The 16,731-nt window shown below is 41.9% G+C and overlaps 1 protein-coding gene and 1 long non-coding RNA gene across 8 annotated transcripts in view; one reads left to right on the top strand and one right to left on the bottom strand.

Annotated features, from left to right (window-relative positions):
- Positions 1-2,750, top strand: part of LOC121721439 (protein argonaute-3) — a 56,848-nt gene extending 54,098 nt beyond the window's left edge. For all 6 annotated transcript variants that reach the window (XM_042108365.1, XM_042108363.1, XM_042108362.1 and 3 more), the window contains exons 18-19: positions 793-992; positions 1,650-2,750. In XM_042108365.1, coding sequence (XP_041964299.1) covers positions 793-992; positions 1,650-1,758 — 309 coding nt within the window. In that variant the 3' untranslated portion in view covers positions 1,759-2,750. The remainder of the gene's footprint in view (positions 1-792; positions 993-1,649) is intronic.
- On the bottom strand, positions 2,488-2,934 carry LOC121721441. 2 transcript variants are annotated; one of them, XR_006034828.1, is made up of 4 exons: positions 2,851-2,934; positions 2,787-2,817; positions 2,574-2,728; positions 2,488-2,523 (listed from the first exon to the last, which is right to left on the bottom strand). It is a non-coding gene; the product is annotated as an uncharacterized LOC121721441 (long non-coding RNA). The 2 variants fall into 2 exon arrangements; XR_006034829.1 differs by having other exon boundaries at positions 2,574-2,672.
- Between the last annotated feature and the right edge of the window lie 13,797 nt (positions 2,935-16,731).

Raw genomic sequence — 16,731 nt, 5'->3', positions numbered from 1 at the left:
TGTGAAACTGCAGTGATTGCCTCCCCACCTGCATCGAATGGGCTTTGGGAAATCATTACTTAGCGGCTCATTTTCCATTAGTTATGACTGATTACAGTGGCCCTAAACCTCACTGTCATGGGCTGTTATTCAAGCTGCTGTATGCCAATGTCACAGACACGTGTTGCTTAATAGCCTATAAAGGCAAACTAAACCAGGCTGGCAAGGATGATGTCTTTTTCCCCACTGTTATCTAACATTGTTACTTCTTTCATATGTCATTATGTTGTACTGATAGATATACAGTAGATAGCTCGTGTCTTCTGTGGTGCAGCTCATCTTGACTCTGATTGGCTCATGGGGTACTAGCTGGCCCTTCCTTAGGTGGCGACGGCCTACATGCAGTGTTGGGAATAGCATAGCTACATGCAGTGTTGGGAATAGCATAGCTACATGCAGTGTTGGGAATAGCATAGCTACATGCAGTGTTCAGAATAGCATAGCTACATGCAGTGTTGGGAATAGCATAGCTACATGCAGTGTTGGGAATAGCATAGCTACATGCAGTGTTGGGAATAGCATAGCTACATGCAGTGTTCAGAATAGCATAGCTACATGCAGTGTTGGGAATAGCATAGCTACATGCAGTGTTGGGAATAGCATAGCTACATGCAGTGTTCAGAATAGCATAGCTACATGCAGTGTTCAGAATAGCATAGATGGCGCTTCCTCTTTTTGGCACAGTTCATGTTTGATGGCTAATCTTGGTTCTGATTGGCCATGATGGCTAATCTTGGTTCTGATTGGCCGCAGGGCACAAGCCGGCCCTCCCACTACCACGTGCTGTGGGACGACAACTGCTTCACAGCGGACGAGTTCCAGCTGCTCACCTACCAGCTGTGCCACACCTACGTGCGCTGCACCCGCTCCGTCTCCATCCCTGCGCCAGCCTACTACGCCCACCTGGTGGCCTTCCGCGCCCGCTACCACCTGGTGGACAAGGAGCACGACAGGTGGGGACACGAGAAAATGACCCTTGCAGAACACGTCCGCCGATGACTGAAAATCGGCATCTAAGATCTGAGGCCACAATACATAATGTTACATGATGTATGGTTTAAATTCAAATGAGTATTTAAGGCAAATGTAACGTACACCAGGGACTGTTGATGAGGTGCTGGTAAATTATTACATAACTTGTAACTTATTACAGAGAAGTGCCACACCCTCTGGCTTCATATTAATGTTTTTATTAATGATGGTGTTTCAGTCTGGGCTGAAACATTATAATGAATAGAAACATTGATATGTAGCCAGAGTGTGCGGTGCTTAAACTCAAAGTAGTGCCATGAACACATATCTGTACATTTGAATCTGTACGTTTGGCAGGTGCTTTAGTCCTGAGCGACAGTATTGTACAGGAAGTATGTGCACTTCCTGGGTGCAAATTCAGACCAGAGGAGATGAGTTGCAATGTAGCTGCAAGAGCATGAAATCCCAATGAAATTCAAATTGACTACTGAATTACAGGCAAAATAAACCGTTGGTGGCATGGAATTAAAAAAAAATATGTCAACTTTTGAGCTGAGTGACAAGCAAATGGCTGTATGTCTTAATCCGGCTTCACACTGACCTCCCTCTCCTCTCTCCTCTCCTCTTCCCCACTTTAGTGCCGAGGGCAGCCATGTGTCGGGTCAGAGTAACGGCCGGGACCCCCAGGCGCTGGCCAAGGCTGTGCAGATCCACCATGACACCCTGAGGACCATGTACTTTGCCTGAGCAAGTGCACACACACACACACACACTTACAGAACATGAATACACGCATACATACATATGTTCATACCTTAATGCATACCTGCATACATATATGCATACATACCACATTTGGTGGCACACACCTTTCTTCATACCCACCTACACACACACACACACACACACACACACACACACACACACACACACACCCACACCCTACCAATCTGTGCATCCCAGAGGGTCCACATAAAGAGCCGGCCGGTGGAGCCTGACCCGGGCAGTTTGGACCCACCCACTGTGTGGAAGAGAAGAAGTGGAAGGTTACTGAGAGTGACCGAACGGAGAAGAGAGGAACAGAAAGCTGTGTGTGTGTGTGTGTGTGTGTGTGTGTGTGTGTGTGTGTGTGAAGAGAGTGATTGGCAGGCCAGTGGTGAAGAGCTCCTCCCCGCTCCTCCTCCTCCCCCCAAAAGTACAAGAACAGAACTCTGCACTTATATGCAATATCAAACCAGCCAACTTGCTTCTATGACCTTTTCCCCCCCCTATCTCTCATCTCCTCATCTCCTTCACACAAAACACCTCTCCATCCCTACCCACAGAGGGCAAAAACACCTCTCCATCCCTACCCACAGAGGGCAAAAACACCTCTCCATCCCTAGGGCAAAAACACCTCTCCATCCCTAGGGCAAAAACACCTCTCCATCCCTACCCACAGAGGGCAAAAACACCTCTCCATCCCTAGGGCAAAAACACCTCTCCATCCCTACCCACAGAGGGCAAAAACACCTCTCCATCCCTAGAGCAAAAACACCTCTCCATCCCTAGGGCAAAAACACCTCTCCATCCCTACCCACAGAGGGCAAAAACACCTCTCCATCCCTACCCACAGAGGGCAAAAACACCTCTCCATCCCTACCCACAGAGGGCAAAAACACCTCTCCATCCCTAGGGCAAAAACACCTCTCCATCCCTACTCAGAGGGCAAAAACACCTCTCCATCCCTACCCACAGAGGGCAAAAACACCTCTCCATCCCTAGGGCAAAAACACCTCTCCATCCCTACTCAGAGGGCAAAAACACCTCTCCATCCCCACCCACAGAGGGCAAAAACACCTCTCCATCCCTACTCAGAGGGGAGAAATGTGTTTGTGTTGAAGCGCACCCCCTGCTCTCCAGTGTGTGTCTCTCTCTCTCTCTCTCTCTCTCTCTCTCTCTCTCTCTCTCTCTCTCTCTCTCTCTCTCTCTCTCTCTCTCCCCCTCTCTCTCTCTCTCTCTCTCTCTCTCTCTCTCTCTCTCTCTCTCTCTCTCTCTCTCTCTCTCTCTCTCTCTCCCTCTCCCTCTCTCTCTCTCTCTCTCTCTCCATGTCATGCCTCTTACCTCAAGTTTTATCCACTGCACTTTTCTCCATTATTATCTTCCTTTGTTTTATCTGCTCTTTCCAAATGCAGTGTAGGGAGTTGAACGAAAGGAAGGATTAGTCAACAATAAGTTGGTATTGTTGCAAAGCTGGAGAGACTGTTTCTCCGATTGTGTGAATGAAGGAGAGTGTACGTTTGTGTGTGTATATTTTCGCATACTCTAGTGTTCAGTAACACATTTTTCTTTTATCCTACCTTTTTTGTAGCCAATGGTGACTTAACAACTTGTAATTGTGTCAATTATGTGTAAATTGTGTCTGAAGTGATGATAAAAAAAATTTTTGACGTGTCAGCTCAATGGCACTTAGTCCCATAATATTACAGCTCCCAACTGGGTGTTGGTCATTTTTAAATGTAACCTCATCATCCTGAATGATCTCGACCTTTGATAGCCTGGGCCTTAATAGAGCTATCAGAAAGCTTTCATGCAGAACTGCAAAGGCATCCCCATGTTACCGTCTTTCCACTTTGTATCCGAGTTATGAGTTTTTTTTCTCTGGCAGTATTTATGTGTGTGGCTGACTTTTGATTTCAACAGCAGCTTTTCTTTTCTCTGATTTTCTCACCTGTTCGTCATTTTTGGTTTATTCAAATTATGGTGTGTCAGTGGCAAGATAATTTTGTCTGATCGATCATGTTGCTATGTTTTAGTGCAATAATGCATTGACAGGAAAGTGACCTCTTCCTGACTGGAAGGTGTTGTGCTTGGAGCAAGGGGAAGTGTAGACGATGTGTGCTGCTTTTTCGGGTGGAATATTCCAGAAAACTTAAATCCGAGTTTGATTCTAATTGAAAGGGAATGTAAAACCATGTAGTTTGTAATAATTGCTAAAACAAGTTATATTTTGATATGACACTTTTTTTTCCCCTTCTATTTTGAATGAAATCGCATGACCGATAAACTTTTAAGAGATTGCTATTGTGCATGATTGTTATTGGGGAGGGATGTTATTAAGTGCCTGGTTTTGGAGACAATAGATTTTTTGGATGTTGGATGGTTAGAGGGTGAAGTGAAGAGGTGTCATGCAAATATAAAAACTGAAGTCAAGAAGACAGTGTCAAGAGGCACAGTTGCTTGTCTACTTGCCTTTCTGTTTTTTTCTTAGCCATTTTTGGTTTTGATAACCTTGAAATCAGCACTGATGCAGCAACCATTCATTCTTTTGAAAGGGGTGTGTATAGTCTCCTCCCTTTTAGTCATTGAGATTATGGTCTTAAGTCTGCCTGCCATGCAGTCTCAACTGTCTCTTGTAGATCTCCTGGTGATTCAAACTGTCTTTAAACCTAGACAGACAGACAGGAGACTGAGAGGCCTGGGGTTGAGCACGAGGCCTTTAATACTCCTCAAGCGGTTGAGCACAAGGCCTTTAATACTCCTCAAGCGGTTCAGCTCGATGTCTCCCTCTGTCTGGCTCTCCCATTGATTCTAGTGTTTCTCAGTGATCTGCATATCACACATTTTTGTTATTATATGTTTTTTTTTTTTTTAAAGAAAACAGGATTGAGCTGCTAATTGAGAAACGTAAAGCTTCAGGGTGTCAAAAGACGAGAAAAATAAAAAGTATTTGACCCCACACCAGTCAGCCTAAATAAAATGTGATCTCTCTCTCACACTTCAGTGCTTAGGGCACATGTATTCACTGTTGGCCAGTAGAGGGCAGTGTGGAGACTTACTTGAAAATGGGGAGCACTATGGGTGACCTTTCATGTACATGGTTATTCTGTAGAGTGAGTGCCTTGCTCTCTTGTCCCACGCCCCTGCAAACCCAGTCTGGGGCAAAGAAGAATGACAATAAACTGCACTAAACGCTGTACATGACATGTGTGTCGATCTGGACACAGGTCTGGTGCTATGAAGTGTGGCCTTAGGGTCGCCTTCACAAGAATAAGACTGGTGTCTCTTGAGGCTGGGGGGGGGGGGGGGGGGGTGATGACTACATCTCTGTGTTATCTCTCTTAGTCACCTTTCCTCCTTTATACCGTGTGTGTTTCCTTTGGAGATAAACTACAGTTGGGATAACCTTAAATAAAGCTGCGTATATATAGTATAGTAGAAGTATACTATATATATATACAGCATTTACTATATATACACAGCAGTTGGGGATAACCTTAAATAAAGCTGCGTATATATAGTATAGTAGAAGTATACTATATATATATATATACAGCATTTACTATATATACACAGCAGTTGGGGATAACCTTTAAATAAAGCTGTGTATGCAGAAGCAGTTTCCAGTGAGCAACGGTACACATTTGGCAGACTTATTTCCCTACAGAGTTGCCATGTCTTGTTGATGTTGAATGTGCAACTACAGTGAAATAGCATAAGTGACATTTTATTCTTTTCATAGTCTACTTGATGTATTTAGCTGAGTTTCTTGGTGTTCTTAATTTGGAAAGCCCACTAATCGAATCCATTTTCTCCCATGGAATATTTTGAATGACCTTTTATGCAGTCTCAATATTTTTTTAATTATGAAAGTATGCAATGTACACACTACTTATTTGTTGCTCATCAAATTCTAAAAAGTAGGCCAAGTGTATCGAGAGGACTGAGAACCAGTCAGTATGAAGAAACTGATTATGTGGAATTCAGAAGAAACGGATTATGTGGAATTCAGAGGAAACGTATTATGTGGAATGCTTTTATGGATGTTGCAATAGATTGCTCCTGAGATTCACACAGTTGGCAAAGCATTGTGGCCTCGACTGAGACTGAAGTTGTGTTGTGTGGCTGTTAGCATTGTGGCCTACCTGTCACCCTGCATCTGCAGCTCTTAGAATATCTATGTTAATGCCAATGGGCAGCTCCCCCTTCCTGTGAAAGTGACATATCGCATACAATTGTTTTTTGGAGGATCTGGACTTTGACATGCAATTGGTTCTGTAGGAGTCGGCACACAATAAGTAGAACGATAAGAAATGACAGGACATAACTGGCTACAGGATGATTGATGCTACACGGAGTCTTTGAAAAATGCTGGTATTCTCCTAATTTTTTTTAGGCCGCTTCAAGCAGATTACTAAAGCTTTGTACTAGTCTGCTGCTTTTGAAGACTACTTAAGAGGCGTGACCTAACTTGGAAATTGCATTGATATAGTGAGATCACTTAAACTGGCTAACATGTTGTTTTATTGGGCAGTGAAATAATCCATTGAATACAACTAGAAAAAATGACCATATGGCATGATTATACTGGAACCGCTATCTGCCTTGTTGTGTAGTGACGGCCTTTGGCTGTGTCAGCGCATCAGCAGTGGTTACTCACTGTGTTACAACTGCAATTTCTTAGAGGTTTTTTTTTCTATCAGCTAAAACATGTCCTTTTATGCAGCGTTTGAGTGGAAAAATCGGCAAACTTTTTCAAATGTACCAGATTGGCTGCTCTGTGACCTCCATCCTGAAGTGGTAGCTTATCTTCAGCTGACTTTGGCCAAAACAGTGCTAACCATAGCCTGAAGTGGTAGCTTATCTTCAGCTGACTTTGGCCAAAACAGTGCTAACCATAGCATGGAACTCCTCTTACGACTGCTTTTTAAGCAGAGTAGATGGTTGGACAGTTTATTGTGTGTGTGTGTGTGTGTGTGTGGGTTGTGTATTGGTGGAAGTCTAAATGTTAAATCTGTATAAAACTTCTCTCACTGACACGGTGGTCGTTTAAGTTAAGTTAGGGAAAGTATGCATTTCATTTATGTATGTACAGTATGAATGCATCTCTTTCATGGTTGCTTATCTTCTCAAGCTGTTTGTGATTTGTCAAGACAGTTGGTGGTGTTATGCTGATGAATCTGAAGAATTATTATTATTATTATTATTATTATAATGATTTATTATTGTTTTGAAAGAACAAAGTGTGTAGCCAGTTAAAACGGGTGTGTTCCCTACTTCTATAATCCTGTTTTGTGCTAAGAAAGTTGAGTGAATTGTATTCACAGAAAGTGCCTTTCTTAATGATGGTGCTGAATAATATCGTACAAGAAATTTAGAAGAGGTATTTATCTAATGTTGAAATTGCAGTGCAAGAATTACAAATCTATATTAAGAGGTGTACGGCTACACCCTTTTATATTCCGAGGGGTTAGACTATATACCCCTATACCATTCTCCACCCACAGCTCCCCTTCCCCCCCCCCCCCCGTCCTGCATCCTTCCCTCTCCTCCATCTATATACGTTATATATTAATATATTTAGATGTTACCATGAGAAGAAATGCCAAGTATATTAACATACGGTTGATCTCTTCATTCTCCTCCGATAAGAATCAGGACCGATGATTGTGTTGGTACACAGCAGACACGACAGGGGCAGTGGGCAGGCGCGTGCCACCTTTAGGCTCCCGCAGGGTGACGCCTAGCACAGCACTTTATAGACTGCCCACCACACAGGAGACTAAGCCACAGCACTTTTGCCTTCAAACTCTCTAACCCCCCCCCCCCCCACACACACACACACACCATTGAGCGCCATTGAGACAAACTCTTCAAAAATCAGTCAGAAACAGAAAAAAAACAGAGCAGATTCTGACAGTAGACAGCTGATAATGAGAGGAGAATTTTTTTTTATTATTTTTTTTTAAATTTACATTTAAAAAATGACAACAGTGTTGCACATAAGCCAGGAATCATGTTGCAAGCTGTGTTAAATGTTGCTGAGCCTCTCACTGTCTCCATGGAAACTTGCTCTGCCTTTATTTCATTTTTAATTTTTTTTTGGTGTTCTCAATGGTCCCAAACCACTTGTGCAGGACCCAGAAACATGTATCCTGAGAGCTGGATGAGTATGAGGGGAAGGTGCATAATACTAGAGCCCCCCCACCCACCCACCCCATAGCCTGTTTGAGTCACATAGCTGCCTGTTGGTCCAGGAGAACATACCTCTATGAGATCTCCAAAAACACTGCACCTCACAAACCTTGATGCTGCAAAAAAAAAAAGAAAAAGGAAAAAATCTGTTTTACTAAAAATGAGACAAACTGCAAATACTGCTTTTGATTATTATATAGTGCTTGATTGCCTGACAATAATATCCTTGTTATTTTAGAATAAGAAGTATAATTGTGAAGTTATTATTTTTGTCTTAACACTTATCTGACCATTTTATTGTTCTTCATTGAGCCAACATTTTATTTTTTGTTGTCCTATTTAAATGTGTGTGTTTTTTTTTTCTTCCTTTTTAATATATTATGAAATATATATGGGAAATATTTTATGGTGTATTTATTAAGAGTGCATATGAGTAGCTAGAGCCTCCATATTAACAGACAGCATTATGGGGAGGCGCCAGGCGTCTGCCACCTAAACTGGTTTCCAAGGACACAGAGCCGGAGCCTCCCCTTGGACACAAGCACAACACCATGATGGGGTGGAGAGAGCCAAGCGGAAACGCTGAGAGGAGGGAACGGCACGTGGACACGGATGGAGAAGATGTAGGCACAAGGAGCCAAACCTTAGGCCCGATTTACCAAAATCTTGTTTTTCTTCAGTCATGATTGAAGTTTTAAGTTCTTCTTCAGTGAAAGATCAGCTAGACAACTTCAAGCCAATGTACCATCCGTTTATCCTACATCTCCCAGAATGCCATCTTCCTTTCTCCACTGCAGCCAGAGCACTCTGCAGACCCCACATGTTGCATTTCATCTCTTTAGGTTAAGGAGAACCACACTGAATTCATCTTTTTTATGTGTTTTTTTCCCGTTTCTTCTGTTAACAACAGCCGTCCCTCTCACCCAGAACCGCTAAGTATGTTAGCCATATGCATCTGAAGAAGAGAGGTTGTTTTGGAAGCGCCAAGGGTAGGGAGATGGTACAGAAAAGGGACGGGTGAGCCTCTCTGGGGGGCAGTTTCCTTCTGTGCCAGTGCTGTGTTATTTTGTTTTATTGTCAGACTTTTTTTTGTTTTGTTTGTTTCTCGTTGATCCTTCACCAATGAGGGTTGGAGTATGTATAAATCTGTGATGGACCTATTCCACTCGGATGTACAAGTCTCAGTCTTAACTGTGTTCCTTTGTGTTGCTGGGGTACTAATTATGTCTTTCCAAGCCTTTAGGTTGGCACAGTACAGCAGTCTTATACCCGCCCTTCCAAACGCCACGTCCCCCCCCCCCCCCACACACACACACACACACACACACACCCTCCTGAAACCACTAGCTAGTTAGTCAAGCAAGCCGGACGTGTTTAATGTGCTCTGTCTAAAGTGATCGGTGTTCTGGGCTAACTTTGTGACGAGGGGAAAGAGGCTGTTCTGATGTTCATGCGTTACAGTTTCTGTCCCTGCATCATCTGTATCACCTGTGTTGTTGTCGTGGTATTCACTCTGATGGGTGACTTTCTTCTGTTGTTAAAGCCTGTTGTTTTCTGTTTTGGGTCTTATTCCACCATCACACCTACCAGCCAAGAGGCATACTGCTCCGGTGGGAGACTTGGGTCTTCATTTTTCAACCAAAAAAACAGACAAATCTTTAACTGTCCAAAACCAATTGAGGAAGTCACACTTTTTTGTCCACTTTATGTAGACGTTTACATGTAAACCCTGTTTACTAAAGCTACTGGTCATAGCATTCCAGCCGAAAGGGTTCTGAACCAAATCTTGCAAGTGTGATATATTTTTTTTTTTCCTTTTTAAAAAAAAACTCATTTCCAAGTGACACTGGTGTTGATAATGGCTGAACAAGACTCCCTGCCACCACATTTGGTGCTCCTCTAGGACTCTGTGCTGGAACCCTCATTCAAACAGCCAAAAGCAGACACCGGTCATTCTCTCTTCTCGTGTCATATGTGGCCTTGCAGAGGTGCTGAAGCACAGTTACTGAGACCCAGTAAATCATGGAGGGTGGGTGGTGGTCTGGAATGCATGAGCGAGCGTAGAAACATCTTTCCCACTAGGAGCTTTGTGCCTCAGCCTCAAGTTTCTTCATCTCTGTGTTATTTTTAATTTTGTTTGTTTGTTACTTTCTCTTTGTAGATTACATGGCCTTTATAGTGTTGCTTTGCTTCAGTTTGAAGTGTATATTTCACTAATACCTGCAATAAAAAGCTTTGCTTTTCAAACATAAATCTGATGTCTGGGCTCATCTGTGCAGTTTCTCAGTAGTCGGTAAGATAAATGTTGAAAACTATTGAAATACACCTGAGAGAAGTCCTATTTCATTCATATCTTTCCCCCCAATTTAATTTATACATAGGTTAATGCATGTGCATCTGTGTAATGTTATTACCTCAAGGTAAATTATTGTGACCTCAGAACAAAGGAGATGTGCAGCAACTCTGAAATTGATAGATGAGGTCCATTAGGTGACATGGCCATTGGTCTTAAGGGCATCTTAATATGCAATTAGAGGTAAATATACCTTCAGTTGGCAATCACTGCTTGCAACTAGAAATGTAATGCCAGAGGAATTACAATAGTGGATGGAAAGCTGCTGGCTTAATGTTGGTGAAAAATCAAACAAACATTGAATCGCTTAATCTCTTACCAAAAAACCTTGTGTGTCTGGCGTTGAGATGTCTCACTCAAGGTGGGTTTGACCTTGACACTTGACCTCATCATTGAGTCCATACAAATGTTCACAACAAATTTGAAGCATGAAGCCTACGTCAAGCCATTCTGAAGTTGTGGCACAAGCACGAAAGCTGGCCTTTGGAAAATGTAGTTCAGAGAAAACCTAATTGTATGCAATGCAATAGGCTACCTGCAAAACGGGGCTTTCAGTTGGTGTTGATGACTGCTCATTCTGCACCCAGATAACAATTAGTCATTGAATCTATGTTAAATCAACATTCGGCTACTTTGTCAACGTTAAAATCATTGAATCAACGTTGCACTGTAACATTGATTCTACATCACTTTTGCACCCTTCATTAATATTGAAGCAATGTTGAAATTCTAACTACAGACAAAGTCCTTTTAGGCAAGTCCTTTCACTCGGCGGCCATATTGCAACACTTTTTGGGCACTTATCAGGCATCTATTTAGGCAGAAATGTGCAAGGTTTCACAACACCAATCTTGCTCCAGCTGCGACATCACAACACATGATTGGCACAATGACTTCACAACACACCACATGATTGGCTCAATGTATTCACATGTCAACGTTTTTCCGCTGAAGGGGTGTGACATGCGTAGACAACTGCCATATTGGCGTTACAAACTAACCCCATGCATTTCTATGGTGGATCTTTTGAGTGCTGTGTCTCCTTATTAGAAAGTCTCTGCTACAGATCAACGGGATTTCAATGGTATTTCCACTAAAATGAATATTGAAACAATGTTGAAAGTACAACCAAACTAAAGATCAATGTGATTTCAATGGTATTTCAATTGATATTAAACTTCAGTAAACCACTATTAGCCTAATCTGGCAAAATATTGGGAAATTCAGATCCTGCTTTATCTACAGCCAGGATCAATTTGGCTAGGCCTAGTTATGTCTTGTTTAGGCTACACAAGCTTGCATAAATAACCATTGACAACTTGTTAACAATTAAGCAAGTGCATTTATTCACTCATCTACAAATTCACGTGTGCTGTGCTTTCCTGCCATCCATTCAGTATAGCATCCATACAGTTGCAGTCAGCCTGATCCTCTAGTCAAGTCAAGTCAAGTCAAGTCAAGTCATTTATATAGCGCATTTCATACACAGAGGTCATTCAATGTGCTTTACATAAACAAAACCAAACAGTAATAACAAAATATAGCCGCAAGCGGCAATGGCGGGCCCGAGCACCTGCGGGCCGCAACCCGTGACATGACGGAATCCAACAAAGCACCGACGTGGTGCGTTTGTGAAATGTACATATTTGATGCGTGTGCTATTTGTTTTTGTATTTGATTTTCTGCCACATGTACTTGCTTGGCCAGGTGGGGGCGCAATGCAAGGCAGGCCCATTGGGTGTCATCATAATATATATTAACCTGAGAAATTTCAGACCATTCATTTTAAGCAAAGAACATTTCTGATACACTTTTTGGTTGGCCAGGTGGTGGCGCTATGTTAGGCATGGAAATTACACATGTGAATATCATCACAATAATGATATCCAAATTTTTTGTAAACGTTCAGATCAATCAGTTAAGGCATTGTCCATTTTCTGGCACATTTCCTGCTTGACCAGGGGTGGCGCTATACCAGGCAGGCCCATTGGGTGTCTGGATATCATCATAATTATAATATCTATTAACATGAGCAGTTTCAGACCATTTATACAAAGCATAGAGCATTTCTGGCACATTTCCTGCTTGGCCAGATGGTGGCGCTATGCTAGGCCTGTGAATTATGAATGTGAATATCATCACAATAATGATGTCTGATATTTTATAAAGTTTCAGATCAATCACTTAAGGCATTGTCCATTTCTGGCACATTTCCTGCTTGGCCAGGTGGTGGCGCTATGTCAGGCAGGCCCATTGGGTGTCTGGATATCATCATAATCATGATATCTATTAACCTGAGAAGTTTCAGACCATTCATTCAATGCACTGTGATTTATGACACATTTCCTGTTTATGTGGTGAGATATTAAAATCATATCAAATATATAAGTTATACTTCCTGTGGGCGTGGCTAATGGCATGTTAATACAAAAGTTGTTTGTTTTGGGGAGTTACATACACCCACCAAATTTGGTGTGTGTATCTAAAACTATATGCCAACCACAAGTCACAGTGACATAAGGGGGCGCTATGGAGTTCCTGGGCAACGCCCGGTGCCAAGCTTTTATCCCTGTCTATTCACTGTATCACTTGATGTGTGTGCCAAATTTCCTGCGTTTTCACCCATGGGAAGCACCTCTTTTGGCATCATGATTCATCACATATTTCATCACATATTAGTCTGCACAAAATCCCAAATACCTCACTTCCTGTTGGGCGTGGCTAATGCATTGTACATACGAAAGTCGTTCATCTCGGGGAGATACAGAGACCTACCAAATTTGGTGTGTGTAGCTGAAAGTATATGCCCACCACGGGATCAGTCATCTAAGGGGGCATAAGGGGGCGCTAGCGAGTCTCTGGGCCATACCCGGGGCCAAGCTTTTTTACCTAGCTGCTTTGTGTGACACCTGATGTGTGTGCCAAATTTCAAGACTTTTCGACCATGTTAACCACCTCAACATATTTTCCAACCACGGAATCAGTCACCTAAGGGGGCGCTAGCGAGTCCCTGGGCCACGCCCGGGGTCAAGCTCTTGTACCTAACTGCGATGCGTGACACCTGACGTGTGTGCCAAATTTCAAGAGTTTTCGACCATGTTAACCACCTCAAAAACAGGAAAGCAAAAAAGTAGAATAACAATAATAATACTCGATAATAATAATAATAATAATAATCCTTACAAAAACAATAGGGCCTTGTGCCCTTCGGTGCTCGGGCCCTAAATATAGCCGCAAGCGGCAATGGTGGGCCCGAGCACCTGCGGGCCGCAACCCGTGACATGTCGGAATCCAACAAAGCACCGACGTGGTGCGTTTGTGAAATGTACATATTTGATGCGTGTGCTATTTGTTTTTGTATTTTATTTTCTGCCACATTTACTCGCTTGGCCAGGTGGGGGCGTAATGCAAGGCAGGCCCATTGGGTGTCATCATAATCATAATATATATTAACCTGAGAAATTGCAGACCATTCATTTTAAGCAAAGAACATTTCTGATACACTTTTTGCTTGGCCAGAAGGTGGCGCTATGCTAGGCCTGTGAATTACGCATGTGAATATCATCACAATAATGATATCCAATATGATTTATGACACATTTCCTGTTTATGTGGTGAGATATTAAAATCATATCAAATATATTACAACATTCAAAAATCCATTCACAATTTAACATCAGCGACATCTTGGCATAATGTTTGCCAAATTTCAAATGAATCTGACAAACCGTCTAGGAGGAGTATGTTCAAATTGATCATGTGACATCAGTATAATTGTCATTCTTTCTGTTGCCAGTTGGTGGCGCTATGCCAAACATGCATTATGGGCATGTGAATATTATCATTAACATGGTCTTCAATGACCTGTGAAATTTAAAACATTTCAAGCCATGCATGGTGAATTATGACACATTTATTGTTTATGTGGTCAAGCCATGCATGGTGAATTATGACACATTTATTGTTTATGTGGAAGGGTATTAAAATTAATAATTTTGCCATTTCGTCAAATTACAACATATCAAAAAAAACTTTACAATTTATAATCAGGAACATCTCGGCATCATGTATACCAACTTTGACATGAATCGGATCAACCATCTAGGAGGAGTATGTTAAAATTGATCATGTCCACAACGCACAAATTCTCAATTACCTCACTTCCTGTGGGCGTGGCTAATGGCATGTTAATACAAAAGTTGTTGGTTTTTGGGAGTTACATACACCCCCCAAATTTGGTGTGTGTATCTAAAACTATATGCCAACCACAAGTCACAGTGACATAAGGGGGCGCTAGCGAGTCTCTGGGCCATACCCGGGGCCAAGCTTTTTTACCTAGCTGCTTTGTGTGACACCTGATGTGTGTGCCAAATTTCAAGACTTTTCAATTATGTTAACCACCTCAAAATATTTGCCAACCACGGGATCAGTCACCTAAGGGGGCGCTAGCGAGTCCCTGGGCCACACCCAGGGTCAAGCTCTTGTACCTAACTGCGATGTGTGACACCTGACGTGTGTGCCAAATTTCAAGAGTTTTCGACCATGTTAACTACCTCAAAAACAGGAAAGCAAAAAAGTGGAATAACAATAATAATAATAATAATCCTTACAAAAACAATAGGGCCTTGCGCCCTTCGGTGCTCGGGCCCTAATAATAATAATAATCCTTACAAAAACAATAGGGCCTTGCGCCCTTCGGTGCTCGGGCCCTCATAATCCTTACAAAAACAATAGGGCCTTGCGCCCTTCAAAGAATAGTTAAAAGGTAAAGATCATAATAAAAAGAAAACATAAAACACAAGGTAAAATAATTAAAAAATAAAGGATAATTAGTAAGCAAAAAAAAACAAAGGCAAAAGTAGTAAAAAGAAGTAATAAAAGATAAAGTAGAATAATTATCAAGGCAGATTCAGAATTTGTAACGCGGCACAGTTAGCAGAAAGCATCTGAGAACAGTTTGGTCTTAAGTCTAGATTTAAAACTGGCTACAGTCGGGGCCTTTTTGATGTCATCCGAAAGTTGATTCCACAGCTGAGCCGCATAGCAGCTAAAAGCTGCTTCACCATGTTTAGTTCTAACTGTAGGTTTTACTAACAGGTTTTTAACCTGGGACCTGAGAGGACGCGAAGGTGTGTACTGCTGAAGCATGTCTGACAGGTATTTAGGTCCTGCTCCATTTACTGATTTATAAACAAGCAATAGAGCTTTAAAGTCAATTCTGTGACTTACTGGAAGCCAGTGCAAGGACTTAAGAATTGGAGTAATGTGGTCAGTTCTTTTAGTTTTTGTTAGAATCCTAGCTGCTGCATTTTGTATTATCTGAAGCTGTTTAATAGTCTTTTTAGGAAGGCCTGTGAACAGTCCATTGCAGTAATCAACCCTGCTGGAGATAAATGCATGAATGAGTTTTTCTAAGTCATATTTTGACATCAGCCCTCTGAGTCTGGCAATATTTTTGAGGTGGTAAAAAGCTGATTTAGTTGTCGCTTTCATGTGGCTGTTGAAATTTAGATCACTGTCAATTAATACACCAAGATTTTTAACTGTATCCTTTGCCTTCAACCCTTTTGTGTCAAGGAGACAGGCAACCCTAAGTCTTTCCTCCTTTTTACCAAATATAATTACTTCAGTTTTTTCTTTGTTCAGTTGAAGAAAATTGAGACATCCAGGTGTTGATTTGTTCTATACACTGACACATAGATTCAAGAGGACCATAGTCGTTTGGTGACAGAGCTAAGCAAATTTGTGTGTCATCTGCATAGCTATGATATGAAATCAAGTTATTTTGGATAATTTGTCCAAGTGGGAGCATATAGAGGTTGAATAATAGTGGCCCTAAGATCGACCCCTGGGGAACACCACAGGTCAAGGACATTGGTGTTGAGGTACAGTTTCCAATGCCAACAAAGAAGCTCCTTTCTTGTAGATATGATTTTAGCCAGCTGATAACTATGCCTGTAAATCCAACCCAGTGTTCTAGTCTGTGTAGTAAAATATTGTGATCAACAGTGTCAAATGCTGCACTAAGGTCCAGTAGCACTAGGACTGATGTTTTACCTGAATCTGTGTTTAGGCATATGTCATTGGAAACTTTAATGAGAGCTGTTTCAGTGCTGTGATTTGCCCGAAAACCAGACTGAAAGTAATCAAAATACCCATTTGATGTTAGGAAGGTGGTTAATTGATTAAAGACTACTTTTTCAATCATTTTGCCAATAAAAGGTAGATTGGATATGGGCCTGTAATTGTTTAGCATGGAGGCATCCAGGTTATTCTTCTTGAGAAGTGGCTTTACAACAGCTGTTTTCAGTGACTTATGAAAAGTGCCAGACAGCAGTGATACATTTACAATTTGAAGGACATCCGCCGCTATGAGATGAAAAACAGTTTTGAAGAAATTGGTAGGCAGTGTC

The sequence above is a fragment of the Alosa sapidissima genome, chromosome 10, assembly GCF_018492685.1.
Source record: "Alosa sapidissima isolate fAloSap1 chromosome 10, fAloSap1.pri, whole genome shotgun sequence".
In the NCBI taxonomy this organism is placed as follows: domain Eukaryota; kingdom Metazoa; phylum Chordata; class Actinopteri; order Clupeiformes; family Clupeidae; genus Alosa; species Alosa sapidissima.
Note: the sequence above shows the minus strand (reverse complement) of the source record. Positions and strands in the feature narration are given on the sequence as shown.